The sequence below is a fragment of the Euprymna scolopes genome, chromosome 30, assembly GCF_053919585.1.
Source record: "Euprymna scolopes isolate OS-2025 chromosome 30, ASM5391958v1, whole genome shotgun sequence".
Lineage (NCBI taxonomy): Eukaryota > Metazoa > Mollusca > Cephalopoda > Sepiida > Sepiolidae > Euprymna > Euprymna scolopes.
The window spans coordinates 65,028,454-65,054,460 of record NC_136511.1 but is presented as its reverse complement, the minus strand read 5'-3'; the positions used below and the strand labels follow the sequence as shown (position 1 = coordinate 65,054,460).

At 36.0% G+C, this 26,007-nt stretch overlaps 1 protein-coding gene across 2 annotated transcripts in view; it reads left to right on the top strand.

The window, feature by feature from the left end:
• Window positions 1-813: 813 nt before the first annotated feature.
• Window positions 814-26,007, top strand: part of LOC145254829 (RAB6-interacting golgin-like) — a 73,137-nt gene continuing 47,943 nt past the window's right edge. The window contains exon 1 of one of the 2 annotated variants that reach the window (XM_080113661.1): window positions 814-983. In XM_080113661.1, coding sequence (XP_079969787.1) covers window positions 914-983 — 70 coding nt within the window. In that variant the 5' untranslated portion in view covers window positions 814-913. The remainder of the gene's footprint in view (window positions 984-26,007) is intronic. The other variant, XM_080113662.1, reaches the window with a different exon arrangement.

The window sequence follows — 26,007 nt, the reverse complement described above, 5'->3', positions numbered from 1 at the left end:
AACCACTGTCCTTACAATACGAGCATACATACACACACACACACACACACACACACACATGCATTCACTTATATGGATTACGGATTGTTTCCTTCAGGAAATAAACCATATCGACTCCAAGCCCTCCTTCGGCACACTTATCATAAAAATCAGTACTTTCAAACCTTGCGCCATACACAAAATCTGCACACTAATAATCATTCATTTAAAAAGTTCAAACACAAGAAAACACTTATGTTGAGACACTTTATTTTAATACTTCTTTTACGTAAATAAATGTTATTTAGGTGTTATTTTTTGTACCGCGCTATTTTTAAATAGTTTTTTTTTTAGGTTAAATTCAAGTTTCATGATATCATTATTATTTTTTTTTTTTTTGTATTATTAAATTGTTAGGTGGAAGCAAAGAATAGTTACAAAACACCCTCCCCTCCCCATGTTAAAATGGCTTTCAAAATAATAACTTTATTATTTCGGCATAGTATCATATGAACTCTGCTCAGCGATTCCGTGTTCTTTATCGAGTGCTGTTTTTTCCTGAATTTATTTTTATTTCTTTATTTAAGGATGTAAATTGGTAATCCTGCCAATAAATTGGCGACCCGGTTTAATTTATTATTAAGGGTCCCGAAAATGCATCCTATAAATTATTGTTTGATATTTGAAATTCGAAAATGAAAATCATTTTTTTTTTTTTTTAAGTTTTATCTAAAATATATTTCGACTAATAAAGAGACAGTTTTTGTTTTAATCACTTAAACTTTTTTTTTTTTAATCTCATAAACATACTTCTAAAGATTTTACATAAGAAAGAATTTGTAAAAGAAAGAAAGAAAGAGGGAAGGGGGGGGGGATTAGTGGTTGTATTAAAAAAGCGGAATCTTCAACGTGGCACAACTGCGGATGCAAGAAGATGGCAGACTGGGGTGGATTTACCGAAGAAGATCTCCGGCAACTTGCCTATCCGGGCAAGATAGATATGGGTAAGATAATTGAAAAGAAAGAAAAAAAAATTATTTACTTAATTGAATAATCTTAACTTTATTCTTTTGGATATGAATTCTTAAGTGTCAGTTTTTAAATGTCGTTTTCTTTAAGTGTGGTAACTTCGTGTCTGACTAATTTAGTTATTTGCTTTAAACTTAGTGTTTTCTGTTTTTTTTTGTTTTTTTAAGTTCCCTTTAAGATGATTTATTTTACTTTCAATAAAGTATTTTCCTTTTACGTATTTATTTGCAAAGTTGTCTGTGTAGAATTTCCCCCCCCCCGTGCTTATAGTGCGTGGTCTTAGTTATTCGAACTTTTTTTTTTTTTTTTTTAACACCGAGTGAAAGTTTTTTACTTGACTTAAAGTTTCCGTCATTTTCAAGCGAAATTTAAATGTTAATTTAAAAATTTTATCTTTAATACATTAAATTTACTTTTTTGTTTTGTACCTTAGAGTATAAGCGCTATTTATAACTTCTAACTTGTCTATATTAGCAACTGGTGTTGGTTACGCTGCCCCCCCCCCCATTTTATTTATATAGATAACAATGTCATATTTTGGCATTCAGATAAAACAAATTTGAGTTATTCCGATATATATCTCATTGTGTGATTATATATATATATATATATATATATATATATAGTTATAACTTTAAGACTTATAAGTGCGCCTTGGGAACTTGTTCCTCAGACAGTTGTCAAATGTCAATAACAAAACTTTTTCACTCCTTTTAGGAAAAAAATTCGTGCTCAGCTTAAAGCAAACTTCAGGTTTTTCTCAAGGGTTGAAATTGTAGCCTTTCCCCTTTATATTTGGGTACTGGACGTGCAGAATACTGACCTGATGTTTTTTATTTTATTTATTTTTTTTTTTTTTGGGGGGGGGTCTATGCATCTGTTACCGCGCTGTTTTTAAATAGTATCTTCGAGTTAAACTCAATTTTTACGATATTTTTGTTTTAAAATGAAAGTACAGAAAAGCTACAAAACTCCCTTACCCTCATGGCAATAATGGCTTTCTAAACTTTATTTTAGCGCAGTAACATAGATGCATTGCATAGGTACTTTTTTTTTTTTTTTTTTTTTTTTTTTTAGGTAGTGTTTTGGGTCTTGTTCGAATGAATATCATGTAAAATTGTCGCCAGTAAGTAGCTATATTTAAAACTACATTTTCCGGTGTATTCCTTAAATCACTGGTCGCCATTCTGAATATTGTTTACAAGTCAACCCGGTCTTCTTTAAATCACTCCACCCGAGACCCGCCCCCTTCCTCCAATAAAAAGTAAATGGTAAATGTGACTATTGGAATGCACTGGCTAAATCATCGCTAAAAAAAAATCTGGTTAATTTTTACGACTTGCAACCCCCCCCCCCTTTGTTAAAACCTGCTTTCGGAATACCCCCCTCCCAATGTTAAGAACGGCTTTCGAGGTTTGGGGGGAGGGTGTTTATTCTGAAAGCCGTTTTTAACATGGAGAGGTTGGGGTGTTTATAATACGCTAGGGCAAGTCGTAAAGATTAATAAAAAATCTTCCGTCCGCGTCCAAACTTAAAGACTGAACCGGAAACTCGAAAAGAAACAATTTATTTGCAGCAATTAGTTCAGGTATGCATTTACCAGAAAAGATGTATTTCCCCTGTTATCTAGTAGGAACCAATTACTATTTTGGTCAATGTGCACTCACTGGTTAGTGGTTGTCCAACCTACAATGGGTGTTTATTCCGAAAGCCGTTTTTCAACTTTCCCATGTTAACGGGGCCCTGTCGGTAGGGCATTAGAATACGCCGACTGCCCCCCCCCTCCTGCAGAGGGTAAAAGTCCCGTAATGGGGGTCCTGGATATGACCTTAAACTATATCCAGTGGTGAGGCCCCAGCTTGTGGGCTTTGGTGAGTGTGGAGCCTAGCCACCCTTTAATTACCATTGCTCCCAAGTCCACTCTGACCACCCAGAGTGGTAGTACCTGTTAGGGTTCCAACTATGGGTTAAATAGAAACCAACGTGAAAACAACAAATATATTCTATTAAAAAATTTTTTCAAAATCTTTGGATTCGGCATTAAATAACCCGGAAAGGGTTGATATGCCGTAAAACACAACCAACCAACCATGTTAATGGATTTAGCAATAAACATCTTTTGTAGGTTGGACAACTAGTGCAATTAGTTTTTACTAAAATGTGAGAAATTTAATCTCACAAACTCGATGCTCCCTGACATAGGCAAAATCCCACAATTACAAAACCATATCTTTTTAAACTCAAATTTTATTCGGTTATAACATCAAAGAAAGGTTATTAATCCGGGCACAGTCCTTGCAAAACGGGTCAGTTTTGCTTCCCAAATTGGAAGCCAGTAGTTAACTCCTTTTGGAGTAGTAGTATGGTTTTCCTTTGAAAAGGTCCATGATAATTCATGGTGTCCTCGGCAAGAATTCTGGTGCCGCGTAAATAGTTCATTGAGACCCTAATTGAATTGGAAAGTCCAAATGATGCCATCCTAACTGGGATATCTTCGGCACAATATAAAGGTGTCTTTGCTTGTAGAGATTTCAAGTCCTGTTTCATCAAACATGACATTGTTGCGGCTCCATTCTCGATAAGACATTTTTCTCGGAGCTGACTTTCAGTGAGTCTCTCTCTTGCCAGGGGTTTTGATAGACTGAAAAACAAAATGCATGTTTACATAAAAGGCGCCAAGTAATTATCTTGGTCCATACAAATTAACCAAGCACAGGCTGCCTACAAGAAAGCTGCATAAGCAGCTTAAAACATGGAAATTTCTGACAAATAACAGGGGAAATGTATTTTTTTCTGGTAAATGCGTAACTGAACTAAAATTTTAGTTTCTGGTTCAATCTTTAAATTTGGATGCGGACAAATTTTTTTAGCGATGATTTGACCAGGGTATTCCGATGGTCACATTAATAAAATAAACTTCCCTTGTACGGATGGGACTCTCCAACAGCTTCCCCCCCCCCCAACAAAATTAATTAAACCGTGTTGACTTGTAAACAATATTCAAAAAGGCGACCAATTAATTTATAAGGGATACATTGGAAAATGTAGGTTTTAATGACAACTACATGCTTGTGGCAATTTTAAATATGATATTCGTTTGAAACAGTCACGAATACCTAAATCAGTTTTTTTAATCACAAGTTTTCACTTAGTCTTTCATACCATAAATACATTTAAGATTTAAAATTTTACAATAACTTATGAAAGTGCAGAATAGTTACAAAACGGTGTTTGTAACTATTCTGTAGTGCGAGTTTGAAGTACCTACAAAACGCCCCCCTCCCCGTTAAGAATGGGTTTCTTTAACGATTTCAACACCTTCTGTATTCTGCATAAGTACCCAAACTTTCACCACACATGCACGAAAACTTCTAAAATTCTCAACTTAATTTGCACTTCACTCGAGTCTAATTGTAGCTGAAACAGGTATGCACTTATGTAGCCCAGCATTATTCTGTTAAATAATACTTGTACTGCTCTACTCGCAATTGAGCACTACCATGTAAACTGTAAGAATTCACAATTTGTTTCTTATTCCTCTGAACAAAACATTACCACAGGGAGTTATGGTACTTATGCACTTATGTTATTGTACTATTTTTAAATAGTATGTGCGAGACTTTCCTAGTCTCTCACAGAAACACGTTCACATTTCAAGCTATATTACTTGTCACATACGCGCCCACGTCCACACACGTACATATATTCATGTTCGCGTACATACTCGCATTCACGTGTATATATACACACACGCTAACGTACACACATGTACTAGCACATGAACGTCACTTCCTCTTTCAAAGGAAATCCACACATGCGCAAAAGACACTCCGGAAACGAGTATAAAAGAAAGAGCAATAAGCGGCTCCTTCTTTTCGGCCCAGCTTTCGAGCTGGTCTGTCTACGGACCGACTGTGTGCCTCTCACCATTTGCTACTATGTGGTGCAAAAAGCTAACAGACCGTACGTACACATTCACAATCTTTCTCTATCTACTACTTGTCCCCGAGAAGACCACCGCGTAGCTGACTTCTAACATAGCGCGCAGTTTAACTGATGTCAACTCTCCTCTTTGTCTACACGCTGGACTATCGTTCCCATTTTCCACTTCATCACTTGCTTCTTTTCCCATGCGCGAAAAAACAATAGTGACCCGAACGTGAGATGAAAACACATTTCCTTTTTCCTTCTACAATACCAGTCCTCTACGAACGATGGTTACACCCGCGTGGACATGAACACATGTTATGTCTAAAGTATTCATTCTTTCAACAGTAAATAAACGATACATTTATCTTATCCAACAAGTGAGTGTTTGTTTCCTTCAATTCCATTCGTTTCATTTTCTTGTAGCGAGTTAGGGTATTATTATATCCTGGTCCGCAACAAGTATTTAAGTTTTACAATGTCTTTTTATTAAGCGAAAGTACAGAATTACAAAACGTCCTCCACTTAAGAATGGCTTAACCTATTTCAGCATGAGAACATAAGTGCATAACTAAGTACCAAGTATAATTGTCAACTTTATTTCTGATAAAACTCAATGTATTCATTTCAGTTAAAAAATAAAGCAATTCAGAAGCATAAGCAACTAAGTGCAAATGTTTGTGAGAAATCACATGACTTAAATCGTGTCATTTCATTGGTTGATTGGATTAAGTTTTAATCACAGCCTTTCCATTTGGTTGATTTAAATTTTTTAACCCACAAGTACAGGCATGTTTAAACTGAAAACTTTAGTCAGAGTAAATCTTTCATGCATGAGTGACTCATTTTTAATATCAATTTGAAGGCTTTGGTACGCAATATTGTCATGTTACCTTGAGACAATTTAACCCAAGTTAGGTATTCCTTTCTTGACATATCCTCTTTCTAATCGGCAAAGAATGATTTTTTTTTTTTTTTTGCTTGCTTTACCTTGTGAAAAAAATTGAATTAATGATTGCTCAAAGAGCAAGTGCACACTTTCCATCTATACTAACAGATAAATAGTAATGTCTTCTTGGCTGTTTTAAAGCTCCCACCCCAGGTCGGGTGACAGTTAACCACATGACCATTTGGTTATTTAAAATGAGATTCTCTCCTGTTGAAGAGGGTTTTTGTTTTTTTTTTGTTTTTAGTGCCTTGGTGGCTGGTGTCGGGAAGCTACTTGATTACGTAAGCTTTGCTGGTAAGATATTTAACTGACTGTCGTGAAGGGAGGGGGGGGGGAACGGGGGTAGCTTGAGTCAAAAGTTTCCTGTTACCTCAGTCTATAAGTTCTTCATTTACCAGGAAGCCACCTCGGCTCCAGATTACTGGGCCTACTTTTGATGGGTTGAAGATGCAATCCAACCCTCCTAAGTTTCAGTTTTTATCCCAATTTTTAAATTGCGTGGTCCACATGGCTAACGATGCCAAAACGTTGAATTTCCTGAAATGTTCTCTGGTCTACCTCTATTGCTCATTAATCATCTGACGATTTGTAACAAATTATGAGGCAGCTCTTTCTCTCCTGAAGAAAGAATATCTTGATGAGGATAAGATCATAGACCATATATTCCAGGACATACTGGACTTCTATGAACGGGATAGAGGCTTTACGACTAACTTCATCACCAAAGCAGCCTCACTTTTGGTGGAGTTGGAAGCCTCCTTTGGCTGTTCTTTCTATGAGAACCATTCTTTGGGGACTTGACTTAGGAAGATTCTTTTACAAATTCCCCAGAGAGATCGGGAGAATTGATTCAAACGTCACGAGAGATGCAGTCCCAGGCATCCCCTTAATACTAGTTTATGGGGGGGGGGGTTACGACCCAGTCCCTCTTGAAGGGATTCTAGTCTTCAGCTTAACTCCACTTGTTGCACTCAGGGTGGAAACTTTTTTTGCCTCCCCCACCATTTTGTTACTTTAGGTAAAGATGGTAACCAGGTTTCTCCCAACTGTCTGTTGGATACTGGCAGTGGCTGGACTTATCTGTCGGGTAAGGTGTTAGAACCTCTTAATCTCTTAACGTCTATTGGACTGGATTGCAAACTCAAACTAACTACCATACTTGGAGACATGTACAGGAAGACCTGGATATATCGGTATGCATTGAGTTGAATACTCTTTTAGATGGGTTCCAACATAATTGCCCCCTAGCAGGTAAATTTGAGAGACAAGCTTTATTCCACTTTGTAGAATTGGATTCTATTCAACGCTTAGGCACTCTCCAATTGGGTCCATGCTTGTTTGTACAAGCAAGGTTTTACTACTCCAACAGGACTCTATTTGGTGAGGTGAGGCAGTTTCTATACTTGGGTCATTCTCGGATGAGAACCCAGAGCCTTGCCTTAAATTCGGTTCTAGCATTACCTGTTTCATGCTAGAGCCACAGCACGTATGAGGATCCACTTAGCAACCCCCCCCCCCTTTTTTTTTTCTTCACTTTAGCATGAAGGTTAAACACCAGATTCAACAATTACAAGCTCCTCCTAACGGATGCACATATTAGTTGCCAGCACTTAGGAATTGCGTCCACTTTAACTGAACTGAGACGCTGTGGGTACTGGGTGTCAAAAGGAAGACAGGAGGTGAAGACTATTCTGGCTTCATGCGCTCTGTCAAAGGTACAATGCCAGACAGATGTTGCCTCCCAGTGTAGCTAACTTGCCTACATCCCATGTCGAATTGAAAGTTCCCTTCAAACATACAGGAGTGGATTTCATCAGTTACCTTTGGGTTAGGGAAGATTTTAAGGAGGTAAAAATGCACCTACTCATCTTAATCTCTCTGTGTCAGAGCTACACATCGAAGTGGGGTACAAGAGTGTATTGGCTTTTCTGCAGGCATTGGTGCAATTCACAAACCTGTATGGCATCCCATCTGCCATTTTATAGTGATGTAAAGACTTTTCGGAGGCGATCGGTTATTTAAAAGGTTGATGTTAAGCCATGATTACTAACAGAAGTTTGACTCCTGTAAGAATATCAAGTTCTGCCCCACACTGTAGAGATCCCTAGATGTAAAAGATCTTTCTACTCCAGTAGTTTCTTCCCCAGAACCGCTAGACTTTGGAATTCCATTCCAGGTCCCTGCTTCCCCAACTGTACTGACGTGCAGAAGTTCAAGTGCAACGTAAACCGGCATCTTGCTGCCCAAATCCCTACATAGTACCCCAGTAGTTGTTGCCCCTGATAGCAGCCCCCTACACCAAAGTGGCAATGTGCCTTGTTTGGGGTGAAAATGTAATTAATTAAAAAAAAAAAAAAAAAAAAAAAAAAATTATACTTGGCCTGGGTTGGTGATTGGGAGAGGAGTATCCAGACAGTTGAGAATTCTTTACAAGGTGATTGGTAGAAATGAGATGGATTATTTCTCTTACTTACCATCATATCTGATATCCAAAGAGCTATCAATATAAGTCTTCCGACTTATCAAATCTGTTGAGACTGAGTTAGAGGCAGTAATTCGCATGTTTTTGCGGCCTAAGAGTTCTAGGTTGCTTTTAGATCTGAATGATTAGGATTTTTGCCTCCCATTCCCCCACTCGGTCGATAAAGGCTGCTCAAGACAATGCAATAAAGTAATTTGATTTTGTCCCGTATGCGGTTCTCTACAGGGTGACCAGGACATTTTTTATCACTTCCGATGTGGGAATTGAGGCTCCACCTCCTGCCAGACAGAAGTGGCATTGTCAGAGTTGTGCGCCCCAGAGACAGCGGTGAGGTAGACCTAGCCTCCTCCTCCCTGAATAATTAGGAACCAAAACAAAAAAAATTAAACTAACATGTTGACTTTGAGTAAGTGCATACTTTTATATTTTTGTTTTCTTTCATTTTCTTTTCCCGGGGAGTGTGAAAAAGACTTAATGATTTCTCAGTGATGTGCCCTTACCTTGCTTACTCAAAAAAAAAAAATTGCCTTCTAAGCTGTTTTTAAAGTCCCCCCCCCCCAGGTCAGATGACAGTTAATCACATGACCATTTGATTTTAAAAGGAACTTTCCTGTTGAAAGAGGGAGTTTTTTGTTTTTTAAATAAATGCATTGGTGGCTGGTGCCAGAAGCTACTCTATTATCTCAGTTTTGCTGGCTTGATACTTGTTAACTGTCATGTCACGGAAAGGGGCAATTCTTTCGCAACCTAAGGTAGGTGCACATTGCTTCTCTTGACTGAGCAATCATCGAATTTTTTGGAAAAATTTCTTCATAACCTTTTTAGAATTATCCGCCTTCTATTCGAACATTAAGAGGGCCTAAAGCCAAGAAATAATGATCTTCAGATTTTTTCCCCTACCACTTAAAGTTTTAACTACCAGGCTTGGCTGAGCAGCAAAATGATGCAACATAATTTTGCAATCAATGAAATGACCTGCCTTAATCAACCAGGTAAGTGTGCTTTTCAATGTCATGTCTATTATCTCTGCCAGTTCTAAACTGAGAATAAAATGCTATCGAGTGAAAACCCAGCCTTGATGTGAAAATGTTCCGATTACCAAATCGGACTTTTGTTTTCCAAATAAATCTAAAAATATTAAAATGAAAACATGTTGAAGTTTCAATATTTTCATGTTAATTTGCCTATCTACGATCGCACTTTGTCTCCTATACTTCTGAATCGCCAAAAAGTAATTTTTTTGTTATAGATGGTTAAATACAAGATATCCACTTCGTCATGACTGCTGTATTTGGAAACTGGAAACCAGTGTTATTCTTCTTGCTCTCGAATAACTTGTATAGTTTTTAATCTTTAGCTGCAATTTAACATTCAGATATACTAAAACGAATTTCACATTTAAATTTGAGGCAGAAAAGTATTTTATTTTTTTTTATATTAATACCTTTATCAAATGTAATCCATTGTTTTCATTGGATGCCATGTTTTTTCTCCAATTGAGAAAGTACTAATATGCACGCGTGTTAGAAAACTCCCTCTTATGTTAAGAATGGTAACCACCACTGACATTAAGTAATACATGGGACAAAAATGTCTTAATATCCAAAATCTGTCTGCCTCAAATCTCTGCCTCAAATTTGAATGTCTCCAGCAGCCCCCAAAAAAGCCTGTACAAGTTGCCAATTTAAAAGTGAAGTTGCAGTTAAAGTAGAAATTGACCTATTTTAAGTTGAAGTAAATTGTTACAAAACGTCGGTTCTGACTTCAACCTGAAAGTTGTTTATTTGAGAGTGAAAGAAAAATTTTAATTGTTCTCTGCTCTCTTTAAGCTTTTTTTACTTGTTTCATTATAGTTGAGTGATGTAATTCAATTTTTATTTTTATTCATTATCCCAAACAACAAACAAAATAAAACTTTATTACTCTAGGGCATTTTTAACAAGAGCCAACCAAACAAGTGGATGAAAAAATACTAAAAGCAAGAGAAGTTACTGCGCTGCTTACCTGGATAATTTTGTCTTAACTTATTTTAAAGCATTTAACTTTGAAAGAAAAGTTTCAAGTCTGAGAAAGGAAAGAAATAACTCGTTACATCCATGTCGACCTTTGATAATTGCTCGAAAATCAAAGAATACTGGTAGAATATTACATTTTCACAGGATTAGTAATTTTTTTTTTATTCCATTTTCACCCCAAACAAGGCACAGTGCCACTTTGATTGTAGGAGGGCTACGATCCGGGAACGCAAGTTGCAGGAGTACTATGCAGGAAGTTGAGCACTATCTGCGATTTTTAGCTATTATCTAAAGATTTAAAAAAACTAAAAACAATTTTTCTTTGTTTTCACTCTAGATTCACTACTTTTAAATAAACACTTTAAAACCAATTAAAATATGAAACTTAACCAGTTAGGTAGGAGTATTTTGTTTAACATTCATTTGTATATTTTTATTCATCATTTTCAAGTTAAGTAAGCCTTTGTAAACTTGAACTTTTTTTTTTTATTTTTTATTTTTTTATGATCACATAGGAACTGTTTTAGCCTCTTTGCAAAATTGTCTGTAGTAAGAATATTCTTGGGGCCCATCCTTTCAATTGTCTCCCCTTCCAGAGGGGTTATTGCCGCTCGTATGACGAAGCTGACAACATATTGGGTCTACCGTTGTATCTGACTAGTGCTGCCCTCTTTGAGGAAGCTGATTTTTCTCTTTCTATATCATTTCTTTTGATTGTACAAGATGGTTGTGCTACTCAAACAACTGGTTACTCTTGTAATTTTGAACTAAAATTTTTTTTTTTTTTTTTTATATAGTAAATCAATTACTTTTTTGGACATACCTGCTAAGTATTTACCAGAGTTTCTTTGCTAATTTGATAGCACTTTTGTTTATATACAGGGTGGCATGATTAAGTTCTTTTCCTAAAGAAAACAACTTTTAAAACGTGTTTGGAGAGAGAAAAAAAAAAAAAAAAGAAAATCAAACAAGTAACATCTATTAAATGTAGCCACCTTCAGTCTTGATCACTGCCTTGATACAGGTCATGAACTGGGAGCATGTCTTTCCACAAGTGCTGGCAGGAGCTTGGCCGATGGCGGCGATCAGGCTAGCTTTGATATTCTCGACTAAGGACCAAACAAAGTAGTCCAGCAGGTTCAAGTCTGGGGAGGAGAGGATGCCAGTGAAAGAAGGGTACAAAGTCACAGCACTACTGAAGCCAGCCTGGGTCTCTTTGGACTTGTGAACCTGCACTGAGTCCTGCTGCCACACCCAGGATCTGCTAGCAGCCAATTAATTGCACAATGGGATCCCCCCACGCTCTTCAGCATATCCAGGTACACTTTGGTGCTGACTTTCAAGCAGACTTCAAAGATGTGAGGTGGCATGATGTGGTCCTCACTGTGGCCGAAAACCGTTTTCATCACTCTGGGCATGTCCGTTATCTGGCAATGCATTTGGAGGGTTCTAGTAATGGTCTTGTTTTCATAATTTGGATTGGTAGAAAGTATGAGTTGTACAATGGCGCATCTCACTCGTTGAACATTGTCACTTTCAGACATGATAGAAGGCTGTTTCTCACTCTTAGGATTCGTACACAACTGGCCAATTAGATGGTCTACAACAAAAGAAAACCGGTTTTCATCAATGGAATATAGTTTATTTATTTATTTTTTTTATTTTATTTATTCTTTTTTTTTTTTTTTTTTTTTTTTTTTAAGGTGACAATTTTGTCGTTCATATTATGACTTGTCTTCTATTACTTTTTATAACCAAATTTTAGAAAATTTGCTTCTTGCATTATCTAACATTTATCTTGTCAGACATAAAAAAAATTGGATCCAAATAAGTATTAAAGTTGTCACATAGTTTTTGAATACTGACCGTTTCCTTATTCCATTAGCATTATTGAAGTGATATGTGTAATCATACAAGTGCACAAAGAGCATTCCAAAAGTAATGCCTCCTATTTTTATTCCATTTGAATAAATTGAAGCCGATTTTGAATTGTTATGACTTGTGTATTTATGACCTGGAAGTTTCATCTGTTAGATATTGATGTGACGTTCTAAGAAAGCAACCTTTGTGATGGAGTTGCATGATTGAATTCCTTGCAAATGAGAATTTACTGTATAAAAATAAATTCTGGAGCACAAAAGGTCTCTTGTTTTAATAAAACCACTTGCTTCAACTTTTTGAGGTACCCTCCCCCTCCCAAAAACAAAATAGGCTATACGTTTGGAATGACTCTAATATAAACGTGACCATGTCAGTCTTGTGAGGAATGGTTTCTACAACAAAACTTAATTTTGTCTAAAGACTTGAACTTTTTTTTTTCTCTTTTTTTTTTTATGCATATATTATATAATATAATATAATATAATATAATCCTGTGGAACAAATTTGATTTGGTTTTTAGCCAGTAAAAAAATAGTTGCTCATGGGACAAAATTAGAATGTCTAAGTCTGTAAATATACATTTATATTGTAAAGTTAACTTAAAATTTGAGGCTAAAGAGCTGTTTCGATTCTAGCTGATGGCATCCAAGTTACTTTTTTTTTTTTTTTTTTTTTTTTTTTTCTATTACCATTTTGTTTAATATTATCAAGATGTGCAGTTTTAAAGTTCGTTCGATGTACAATTAAACCCTCTTGTACAGCTATTTGCATAAAGATTAGCTGAGATGTGATTTTAGTTGGCAGAGATAGTGTAGTTAAGTCTTTATTTTCTCTTTGAATAAATTCTTTACCTTTTTATATGGTTGCAAGAAAATACAAAGGGCTTAAAATTTGTAGTCGCTTCCTGTTGGCACTGCTGTTGAATGGTCTACACTTGTACTCGTTTCTGCTATTACCATTGATCGGTTGAGTCGGTTCCACCCATTGCATTAGTCATCTCTAATTGAGGCTGACCATGCCTGACAACCCGATGTCGTAGCAGCCATGAGCATAAGCCATTCATGGTTCCAGCAACGTAGAGGTGAGGACCCAGAATCAACTCTTGTTTGACCATCTTGATCCAAGTCTTCAGTTGTCCACTATGATGTCTCTTCAATCCTTGCTGCGGTGCTGGGTTGACGGCCTCGTAGATGACATCGCCTGGCCGACAATGAAGGGCATGGCCAAACCAGCATACATGCCTCATGAAGATTTTTTTTGTGAGAGGAGACATCCTGCAGCATGTGTGGATCAGTGTTGGAGACAAAATGCTGCCAGCGAACCTGGAGGATGTGGCATACACTGATCAAACACTTAAGTTTGTGCTGACCAGAGACCCGCATAGGCCACGCTTCACAACCATACAGGAGAATGGTACGACCAACAGCATGGTAGATCCTGATCCGTTCTTAGTGATTTCGTGTGGGGTGCATAGATGGGTGTAAAGGCGGTTGAAGACAAGAGTTGTTGATGCAGTTAAGGATATCTCCCTCACCTTGGCCTGTTGCTGTGATTATGGAGCCAAGGTATTTGAACCAGTCAAATACTTTGGCTCCATAATCGTGGCAACAGGCCGATGGATATTACAGCTTGGGTATGTCTCACCATTGTGGATAATTTGAAGTTGTGGACCAATGCAATTTTATTTATTAGATAGGATTTTTAAGTTAAGTGAAAGTACAGAATAATTGACAAAGCCCTTCCAATGTTAAGAATAGCTTTCTAAACCTTATTACAGTAGCGTTTACAAACTGGATAAGTAGTCTTACTCATTTCTGGTTAATCAATAGGACTATTTTCTGTGAGCAGATTTCAAGATCTAGGATTTAATTTATTTATTTTTTTATTTATATTTTATTTTTGTCAAAGATCAGTTCATTTGATATTAGGATTTTTAATCTGGTTCTTTTGTATTTTTATCTTCAGGTCAAATTTAATTTCAAAAAGGATTATTTTAGGCTTTTTCTTATTAGTATAAGTTGTCCACGTCTTTTAAAATCTTTTTTCTATTTGGACAATAAGCAAACTTTTCATATCTTACTCCGTAGAATTTTCTTGCTTCTGAAATCTAATTGTATTTTGCATATGAGCAATGTAGTATACAAAAGTATGCATATAGTTAACTTTTTTTCTTTATTTTTATTTTATTTTATAGTTCCATTTGAAAAGGAAGCTACAGTAGAACCCCAGGATACGGCATTAAAAATCAGTAACAAAATACAGTACAGTATATAATGCACATGTATATAATAAAAATAATATAAATAAGGTAAGGTGGGCTAAATATTGTAATTGGGCAGGGGGCAAAAACCTTGTATTACACATAACCTGAAAATAACATAACTATGGGCCACCGTATCCTGAGGTTCTACTGTACTTGAGGGATGAATGCAAATGGCATATAGAATAAAGAAATCTGTAAGACCTTGGTATCTGACATAGTTAATATTGTACACCAAAAATTATGTAAATTGATCAAGTTTTATTTTATAAAGAAAATCATTTTAAAGTGATTATGTGTAAGGCTAATTTTGAACTCTATTTCTGAAGAGTGTTAAGGCAGTTAAGTGATAAATTTTTTTTTTTTTTTTTTTAATGCCCCTCCCTCTATTAAGAATGGCTTTCTAAAATCTTTAAAGTTTGAATTATTTGAAATTATCTCCTTTTGATTTTGCAAAAATGGTTTTCTGATCATTGATTAGCTATAAAAATTAAGTTTTCTCTTATAAAAATAGAACTTAATCCGCGTGATTTTTTTTTTTTTTTTTTTTTTTTTTTTAAATACTTTCTATCAGATACATGCACCATAAAGATTTTATTTTTTCATGGGAGGGGAATTATGAACTCTTGCCCAATTTTAATTTTTCTAGAAAGTAATTTTCAAGCTATTTTCAATTTAGATATCCGATTTCCTCACTAGAAATAACATGTATCTTGTTTCAAATTATCAGAATCTTTGATACCTTAACATATTTATGGTACTGATCCAATTTGTATTACATCCCGGCATGTTAGACGGAGTGCTCTTAAAACTCTATTGCCAAATCTTTAGCCATCTCCTATTTAACTTTCTCTCTCAAATTCACTTTTATCACAACTGCATGTTTTCTTTGGCCCTGTTCTATGAACCAATCCTGCTACCTCATAACATACCTTTTAAATTATTTATGCTACCTATTGGGATTTATAACTTGTACATTTGTTAGCAGGATTCTCTCCCTTGTCCCTTCCTAAACTAAAATGCACCAAACATGATTTTTTCCTTTATGTTCTGTAAAAAAAAACAATTTTCCTTTACAAAACAACTAAACCAAACCCACTGAATAAATATTTGATATAAAGAACTTTAATAGTACCTTTTCCCAAAATTACTGGACTCGCCATTTAATAACCTTAAGGTTTTTTTTTTTTTTTTTTTTTTTTTTTTTTTTTTTTTTAAACATGACCACTTCTGAAGGCCACTAAGATAACCAAAATAATCAAACTCTTTTTTGACCACATGGATTGGTCAACTTTTTTTTTTTTTTTTTTTTTTTTTTTTTTGTGATCACCACTTATCAAGGCTCGGAAGCCACTCAGGGATAACGGTTATTACGTACGTTATTACATACAAGTACATTACGTTAGTGTGGAGATTTGATGAAGTGTTTACTTAAGGGGGCGGTCCATTAGGAATTTGTTAACGTTGGACTTGAAGACATCCAAGGTGTAGTCCGGTGGGAAGCAGGCAGACGGAACAGTTCCACAGGCGTGCAGTTCTAAGAAAGAAGCTTTGTTCATGGAATCCATGTTTTGATTAAAGCACAGATATAGTGGGGTAAATTTTTCACAGTGGATTCAGCTAGACGGGTGTTTTTCGTGAAAGATTGGCGAGGGGGGGGGGCAGAGATTGGAGTTCAGACGAGCACCTGCCATGGAAATAACAAAACAAGGATATGCTTGCAACGTCTCTTCTGTGGGAGAGGTTGCAGGGTAGAGAAAAGGGCATCCCCCCACTAAGCCACGAAGTCTATTTTGTACTCTGTCAAGGCAGGAAAGGCTGTTTTTAGCAGCTCCTTCCCAAATATGGCAGCAGTATTCCATCCTTGGACATACTTGGCTTTTATATAGATAGAGAATTGCATCAGTAGTGAGATCTTCTGGAGCAGTAGAAGGATCCCACCATCTTTCCAACAACCTTGGCAACAGACTTGATGTACGTGTTCCATTTCAGATCAGGAGTAAAGGTCAAACCCAGAAGTTTGTCAAAACACGGGGCCTCACCCAGACGAGAGCCATCCATCAACATTGATGCCAGATGGGGATCAGAGCGTTGATGATGTAAGGATAGGAGTTTGGTTTTAGATGCATTAAAGGTAACCAGCCACATCTTCCCCCACTGAACCACGCGCTCGAAATCGGAGGAGAGAGAATCAGAACTTTGTCATTTACAGCCTTTGATGTGTTGCCGTAGATGATCGTATCATCAGCATAGATGTCAACGAATGATTTAAGTATGTGTTTAGGGAGATCATTGATGTAGATCAGGAAGAGTTGGGCCCAGGATTGACCCTGAGGGACTCCAGCATTTATATTGCAGGCCTCCGATTTTTGTCCCTCTACCATTACTCTTATGAGCCTATCGGAGAGAAATGATTTAATGATTTAGAAAACATTTCCAGTTATACCGTAGCTGGAAATCTTGTGAAGTAGACCCTTATGCCATACCTTGTCGAAGGCCTTTGATATGTCAAGAGCAATTGCCCTAGAAAGGAAGCCTTTGTAAACATTCACTAATCCTGTGGGATATAACCGTCAGCACATCTGCAGTGGATCTTGCAGAGCAGAAACCATATTGTGTGTTACTAAGAAGGTTGTTTCTGCTGAGGTGGTTGACAATTTCTCTATTTAATATGGATTCCAGCAACTTACTCATAACACACAGGAGACTTATTGGTCTGTACTGAGGGAGATGACTTATCACCTGAATTCTTAAATACAGAGCAAACTGATGAGGTCTTCCAGGGAGTCGGAAAGCACTTCTCCTTAAGGCAGCGCTTAAATAGTTTCGTAAGTATGGGAGCAAGTTCTGGTTGAAGCTTTTTTAACACTATAATTGGGATGCCATCAGGGCCAGTTGCTTTACTGGAATCAAGGTTCTTGATTAGCTTGGCGACCTCATGCACGGATATTTGTATGTTACCTAGCTTGTTCTGTGTTATAGGAGGAAATATGGGGAGTTGATGGCCTTCGTCGCATAGGGTAGAATTAGCTGCAAAGTTCTTCGCAAATAGTTTGGCCTTGTTTGATGCTGACGAGATGACCTCTGGTCCATTGATCATGGTTGGGATAGAACGCACACTTCTGTTCAGGATCCTATTTATTTGCCAAAACTGGTAGGAACCAAGCCGCTGATCAGCTACCTTGGATTTAACAGACTGGGCATATAGCTCTCTTGCATTTTTTATTACTCTTTTACAGTGGTTGCTGGCAGTCCTGAAAGCAGCTTTAGTCTTAGTGCATCTATTACGTTGGTAGCTATGGAAAAGGTGATTTCTGTGCGCGATAGCAGCAGCACATTCTGGGGAGAACCATGGCTGGCTGTTAGGTTTTTGTTGGAATTTTTTAGATGGTATGAATTGGTCTATGCCTACAATTAACCATTCAGTCAGATCTGATACTATAGAGGACACTTCCTTTTTAAACATGGAGTGCAGAGGTAAATCAGATATGAATGTACGGAAGCTATCCCAGTCGGCCATAGAGTATCAGTATACAGTACGGTGGAGGGGTCCGTCTGGGGACTTCTTACATTTTGTTTTTATCTTAACTGATACGACGGAGTGGTCAGAGGATCCTAGAGGAGAATGAATGGAACATGAATATAGCTCAGGGAAAATTGATAGAAAAAGGTCTAGGAGGCTTGCATATTGACCGGGTGCATCGGGCACATGGGTGGGTTCGCGAACAATCTGAGGGAGGTCATAAGTAATGGCAAAATCATGACAAAACCTCTCCTCATCGTCTGTCTTATTTGAATGGGTCAGCCATTCCACGTTATGGACATTGAAGTCACCACAGATGTGGATGTTAGCTGAGGGATGTGCAGACAGTATGTGGTCTATTTTCTCAGATATGCTCTTATATATATTCGATTACTGCTGTCTTGAGTGTTATGCTAGTTAACTAAAATGTTTAAGATTGCTCCCCCCCCCCACTTCAACTTTAACAGTTGAAGTCTATTAACATTCGACTGCATTACAACACTAGTCCAAGAGATCATTGCAAGTAAATCTTTCATTCAATAACTAAGAGCCAACAACTGCACTTCTGTCATAATGGAACCCTCTTCATATTTTGTTTTGTGTAAATTAAATTCATTACTTGCCTCAGTAAAAGTTTGATTAATATACATGGTGGTTGTATTTTTTTTTCCTTGCAAGCTGTCACATGGTACCACTAATATACAAACATAGAACCCAAATGGACAGTATATAGGGTGGATAACCCACTATGCCCAAATTAAATTTAAGGTAAATTTCAATGGTGCCTTTACATTCATTGAAAAATTTAATCCCTATTGAAACTAATTTGAATATTCTGAGTTAGCAATTTCTATAACGCATGAACATTGACTTTATCATTTTCATGGCAAGTGTTCGTCTGAGCTCCAATCTATGGTACCCTCCCTTATCAAACTTTCATGAAAAACACTTTTAGCTGAAACCACTATCAATAATTTCCCCACTCTTTATCTGTGTCTAAACCTTGATGTGGATTCCCTGAACAAAGCTTTCTTAGAACTGCACGCCTGTGGAACTCTGTTCCGTTTATCTGCTTTCCAGCTGTTTACCATATGGTTGTCTTCAAGTCCAACATAAACAAGTTCTTGGTGAGCTGTCTCCTTAAGTAATCCAAATTTCCACTAATGATTGCTACGGTATTGTTCCATTGCTTACTATACACTCATTAACCCTTATCATTGAGTGGCCTCTGGTCCTTACGAAGTGGTGATTCTTTTGTGTGTAAAAAAAAAAAAAAAAAAAAGTAAATTATAATTTACAAGAATTTGTTTGAAAGGATCTGCAAAAAGAAATTAAGATTTCCGTAATCCATGGAGTAATCCTTTGTTTGCCAACTAGACTTTTTATAGGTTTGCATCATGCACATTTTGGGTTTTTAATTTGGATCTTTGTCAACATTGTAAATCCAACTGCTTCATATGAGAACATTGACTCGTATGATTGTCTTTGGAAATGCCTAACCACTGTATCCTTTCATCTGAATTTTTAATTTTTAACTTTTAATTTTTCTCCATTGCATGAATTCTTTATGCTAACTTCCCATGCTCCCATATGATTAGTTTTCATATAATGCAGTTTCAATTTACCAGCAAATTTATAATCTGCTGTAATTTGCTATCTTTCCTCTGAAAAACATGCATTCTTTGAAGCTTCAGATTAAGGAAATTTTAATATTTTTGAGTATGTTTTGTTTGCATCAAGCTTTTCTTTGGTTGGGATTACTATATAGATGCTTTTATTTGCTTAAAGTTTACAGAAGCTTTTGGCTCGTAAACTTAATTTTAACTTGATTTATAATTAAATTAGATGAGGAACAGAACTTAGCACTTTATTGTATCATCAGATCAATATAGAAAAAATTTCCAGGCCATGGCATTTGAAGGTGAATGCTTATCTTTATATTTCAATTTTTAATGTAAATGTTAAATCTTTTGTTTGTATATCTGTATAATGCAGACTTCTCTCTTCTGATGAGAAGCATTTTGATATGAAATGCCATGGCATAAAGGTTTTTAATTTCTCATTCGTTTTTATTGATCTAATGATACACTAAAGTTCTATGTAACTTATTTCTCTTCAAATTTAATATGAATTGGTCCTCTTAACCGTATAAAGCTTGATAGGTTCTTAGACTAGCGGGGTTCCCCGCGTGTAAGTGGTGTAGCAAGGAACCCGGGGGAAGGGTTAAAACAAGTGAGCAGTTTGGGTGAAGAGAGGTGTTTAAAAAAGCGATAAGCAGGCGGGCGCGAATTAACATAAAGGAGAAAAAAAGGTTAAACGTAACGCCATGGCTGATGCCTCTATGGCACAAGTGGAAGCCAAGAGCATTAAAATTAAGCGTAGTCAAGCCAACCGATATGATGACTTGAAAAAAAAATAACTCTGCCCAGTGAAGGAATGAATGTGTGGTTTTTTGTTAATTTTTCGATATTTGTCGGCTAAAGGATTGAGCTTCAAAACGCATTTCACTTTTTTGTGTATTTTCTTATCACTGTTTTTCCTGGGATGGGATATTCTACCTGATGCTAAACCTTCTCCCATTAGTTAAGATCTCTCGGTTTGAGTAACTAAAGATTCTAACTGTCCCTTTATGTTATAGTATCTTTTGCACTTGGTTCACTGAGTATATTCGTCATATAGTTTTTGAAATTCTTTCATTAGTTCGGTTGTGTGTGTTTGCTTCGCTTTAAAAATTTGTATCAATTTTTTTTTTTTTTTCTTTTTTTAAATGGGATTTAGAAAACTTAAGTTTATAGGGTGTCCTTAAATTAAAGGAACCGTAAGTGACTGGATATTTTTTTTTTTTTTTTTTAAATGACTAAAGAATTGTTACACTTCATATGCTAACAATCTTTTCATATTTTAAAGTAATTTCTATCCCTTTATTCAACATTTTAAATGCTTTCAAATTTCAATCTAAGTAATTTTAACTTTCTCTCTCAAACTAGATATATTACCCCTTTCATTTAAAGAATACTATTTGGGATTGTGCCTACCAGGACACTATGTAGTGACTTGAGTGGAGAGATGTCGGTTGTATTGCATTTAAATTAACATAACGTTAAATTGACATATTTATGAAGAAACAAATGCATTCTGGTAGATTAATTTAATTCTGATCTGCTGGCCTGCTTTCTGGCTTACTAGAATATGGTAGTCTTCAAGTTCAATGTAAACAAGTTCTTGAACCGCCCCTTAGTCAAATTACACCCACTTGCCACCATTAACAATTACTGTCTCTTTGACCACTGTATATTCATTAACCTTTATCCTCGAGTGGCCTTCAGGCCTTGATAAGTGGTGACTCCCTTAAAAAAATTTTTTTAATGATTTTAAGTTAGAACTTATCCGTTTTCAAATAATGGATTGATAGCAAATAAAATCAGTCATGTTGATGCAAGAAACACTTGTACGAACCTAAGTACTAATACAATATAGATTAATGTACAATTGGGTTATGGTATGCAATTTGCAGTGTAGTATTAGGATGGTCTGCGTTTTCTATTTGCTTATGGTTGCTTAAAATTATTTTTTTATGTAATATAATAAACAGCTGTTGTATTCAACTGTCATGCGTAAACAAGCATCAATGCATTCATCTGTTTGCTAGACAAAATAGTTTTTCATTGAATAATTGTTGAAAGTAATTTTATTTACCAGTAGAGATATCGAATGTTGTCTGGGAGTGGAAGTCCAATAACTGAAGAATTTTATTTTATTTTATTTTTTTTTTTTACTTGTGCAGTTTACAGACTGTGCTTAAATAACGTTATTTAGAAACCCCTTAACATGGGAAGAGGAATTTAACTCTTCTATACTTCCATCTAATAAACAGGATACCTTAGAAATTAGACGTGATAATCCTATCTAAACAAACGTAGCATGGTCTATAAACTACAGGTGTGTGGGAGGGGGCACAATCGCATTGACACGCCGGTTCTTGCCATATCACCGGTTAAGCAACGTTGAGCTTCACCAGTAACAGATGGTTGACCACTTGAGAAGGCTTGTACCGTGCCGAGTCATAGAAATTTCCAGGTTGGTATCTGGGGGCGCATTAATTCACTGGGGGAGATGCACTTCTTAGTATTCATTAAAACCTGCATCTAAGAAACTCTGATCTAAACCTGTTATATGCTGTCCTGTGGCAATCATCTGCACTGACAAATGTTAGCAGTAATACCAAAGAGTGTGGTTGGTTCTACACAAAGCCTTTACCATTATAAAAAAACAAAACCCTGGATTTCCGAGCACATTGAAATCGTGTTATATATCCATGGAAATATTCTTTATTCGCTTATATTTCCGTTTTACATATTACAATTCAAGAAGTTAAATGTAATTAGAGGATATAATGAATAAATGACAAACGTCTATATTCCAAATTACATGATATTGACCATCTTACAATTTATTTCTTTAATTCAGTTGACATTTACAATTTTTGACCATATCTGTTTTGTAGGACAAAATGATTAAGTTGGTTATATCAATGAATCTATTTTGCCCTTAACTCATCAGAAGAAATAACTTTTCCACTTTTTGGATTTTTTAATCATGACCAATTTTTTTTTTTTTTTTTATTTTTTATTTTTTTTAGTTGCTATTTCCTGAGTTAAGAGCAAAGCAGATTTATTGATATAATAAAGGGAATGATTTTATGCTATGAAGCAGATACTGTCGAATTGTAAATGCCAAGTGAATTAAAGGAATGAATTGTAAGATGCTCAATATCATATAATTTAGAATATATATATATATATATATATATATATAAAAAATCTCTGAATGTTCCTTTATTCACTTTCAATTGATGCCTTCTTCGGTGGCCTTGTGGTGTTTTTTCTCATTAAACTTTTGTTTAATCCATTTGGATAGATTCCTTACATTCTATGTTTCATGGCATTTAGACAGTGTTCCTTGTTATAAACTTAACTATCTCTAATTGTGAAACCACCCTGCAAAGTGGTAATTTTTCCAAGTTGATTCTGACTTGGAGTGATAGTACCTTTTAAAGTCATAACTATTGGATTAAATGATAATAGTAAGTAGACCTTGCATTTATTTATGGTAGCCTTTATCCCAATAGCAATGTTTCTTACAAAGGGGGAAGAATTGCTGTTTTTATTTAGGTGGGAGTCAAACTAAAATGCTTACCATTGGCAAGTGGTCTCTTACCTTGTCTGTAGCCATTTCCATAAAACCTAAATTTTTGAAGACTAGTTATAAAATGTATGCCATCAAGATAATTGAAAATGTTAAGAACTTTAAGCAAAAATGAGTTTGCAGTAAGTGAATTTTGATGTACCATAAAATGATTAAACCAGATATCTGTTAGAGATCAAGACTTCAACAGCCAAAATGATGGAGCTTGGTATCAAAAATTGTTAAACTTGTACAACAAATTATTGCACATGTACCTCCTAGTATAAGTTTTAATGTAATAAATCTATAATTAGAGGCTAGTTTGTGGTTGGATTGGGCCAGTTATTTTTCCTGGTCTTCATGTCTATGTAAGATATAGTTAACCAATGATTCCATTGCTGAAAATCAACCATCCATAGACCTGAGGACTCTGTCCTTGATGGTTGTCACATATCGTTAGCTGCCCACCAACACAGTTGCACCACCTAGGCTGGGAAGATTACATCGCAAATTTTCTCTCTGGATATTTAGCCAAAGACTTAACAAACCAGAATGAGGTGGAAAACCGCTATTGAACTACTGCTAGCTCAATCATCATGCCAAACTTCATATTGTCTAATACAAACTTCAGCAGATTGACTATTCTCATTGGCTATGTCTCACAGGTATAGAGGAAAATTAATTAGAAAGCATATTCAGACATGCTTTTTGGTTGATATTGAAATCTCTTGATGCTCCCATAAGGGTCGTTGGCAGTGCACAAAGCTATATTTAGCGGTGCCCCAAATAAGTAACCTTCTGTCTGGTTACAACAATGGCTGACTTTAAGTAAAGAAATGATTTCATGTCTTTCAAGACCTTGTTCTTTAGAGACTGCTTCCAACATAGATCTTTAATGCACATGCAAAGTGCAGCCTCCTGCAGCACAAGCCGCACCTTTTCACTTGATTGACTCCAGTGATTTTTTTTTCTCCCCCCCCCCCCACACTGCAGACAAGACATGAAGCCACATGATGTAAGTAGCTAAAAAAAAAAATCCAAGATAGAGCTAACAACGATAAATGTTATTCGGAGAGATTCCAACCCAGTAAACACCAAATCTTCCCCTTTGTCAAAAACATTGCTTGGGGAACATAAGGACAAAATGTGTTTTTTACAGGGCTGTGAAAAGTAAACCCAAGATCCACTTTCCAGGTTTGACACTCAATAGATGATTCTGAGAGCGTATGGTGTACTCGAAGAGTTGATCGTGCACATCTGAACACCAGTCTTTAATTTATCATGTCTCTGGTCCCCCCTCACCAATCTTTCACAATAAACACCCGTCTAGCTGAAACCACTGTCAAAAATTTTCCCCACTCTTTATCTGTGTCAAAACGAAAATGTAGATTCCATGAGCAAAGCTTCTTTCTTAGAAGTGCACGCCTGTGGAACTCTGTTCTGTTTGCCTGATTCCCACCTGAATACAACCTGGATGTCTTCAAGTCCAACATAAATTCCTGATGAACTGCCCCCTCAAGACACTTTATCAAATCTCCAACACTAACATACTGTACATGCAATAACCCTTATCCCTGAGTGGCTTCCAGGCCTTGATAAGTGGTGACTACCTTGTAAAAAAAAAAAAGCATGGATAAGGCGAAGCTTTGTAAGGGCTTTTTGCTTGCATGATGCACCAGGATTGTCAATGGAGTTGAAGGCAGCCTCAAAATCTAAACGGTGAGCTGCTGATGAGTCTAGTGCTGTTCAAGGGAATAAAGATGGAAAATTTGGTTCTCACACTCCCTTTCCATAAGGAAATGGCGTTAGATTAAGTTTTCTGAAATCTCTTCAGAACTAAGTGTTTTTTTTTTTTTTTTTCTCCACCACATCACAAATAGATCACATGTCAAAGTTCATGCACAACTGTTTTTGGTAATACAATTGCTTTTCTGTACTAGAAAAGCAAACGATTTTTAATATTGAGATGTCAGCTGGATCAAAAACAGTATTACTTGTACTAGAAGACTTGTGAATTCTTATTTTTCTTTCATCTCTGCTTGACGATGTGTTTTTATACCCCAAAGTGCTGTCATTCTTCCAAGTACATAATCACTAGGACACAATAGTTTTATTACAAGACAGAAAAATTGCAGACAGGTTACTTTCATACACCTGCCATGCAGCTTGTCTCATTCCAGCAGTAACTGCCGGATGTCACAAAATTTTTTTTTTTTTTTTTAACCCTGAATAACTCCTGTAAATTTCAATGTTTTAATTGATTTGAAAGCTTGTTTCATATTGGGTGACGGGCAGTGAGGACACTTATATTATACTTCACTTGCAATTTCATTTGATCAGATTTGTTGTTCAAAATAATTTTGCATTAACAGATTAAATTGTTTACTTAAGATTTATTTTATTTATATATTTTATTTATTTATTTATTTATTTTTTTGACACAATTTTTAAGGTATGATTAACGAGAATGAGATGTATTTATCCTCCCTAAATACAGGTGTTATTTGTTGAATTTTTACTTGAAAAGGCCTTATTTGTATTATCACCTTGGAAAAACTATTTGAAATGTGGAAAATTTATTGAAACTGTCTTAAAGGCTTTGAAATGACATTCTTTACGTCCAGTAAAAATTTGAAATATTAAATAAAATCAACATATAAGTATACTATGAAATTAAGTACTAGCATGGGTACCCCACGTTACCTGGGTGTTTGGAGGTGTATGCTGAGCAAAAAAACTGTCAATTTTGTAACTCTGACCCTATTATGACCCCTTAAA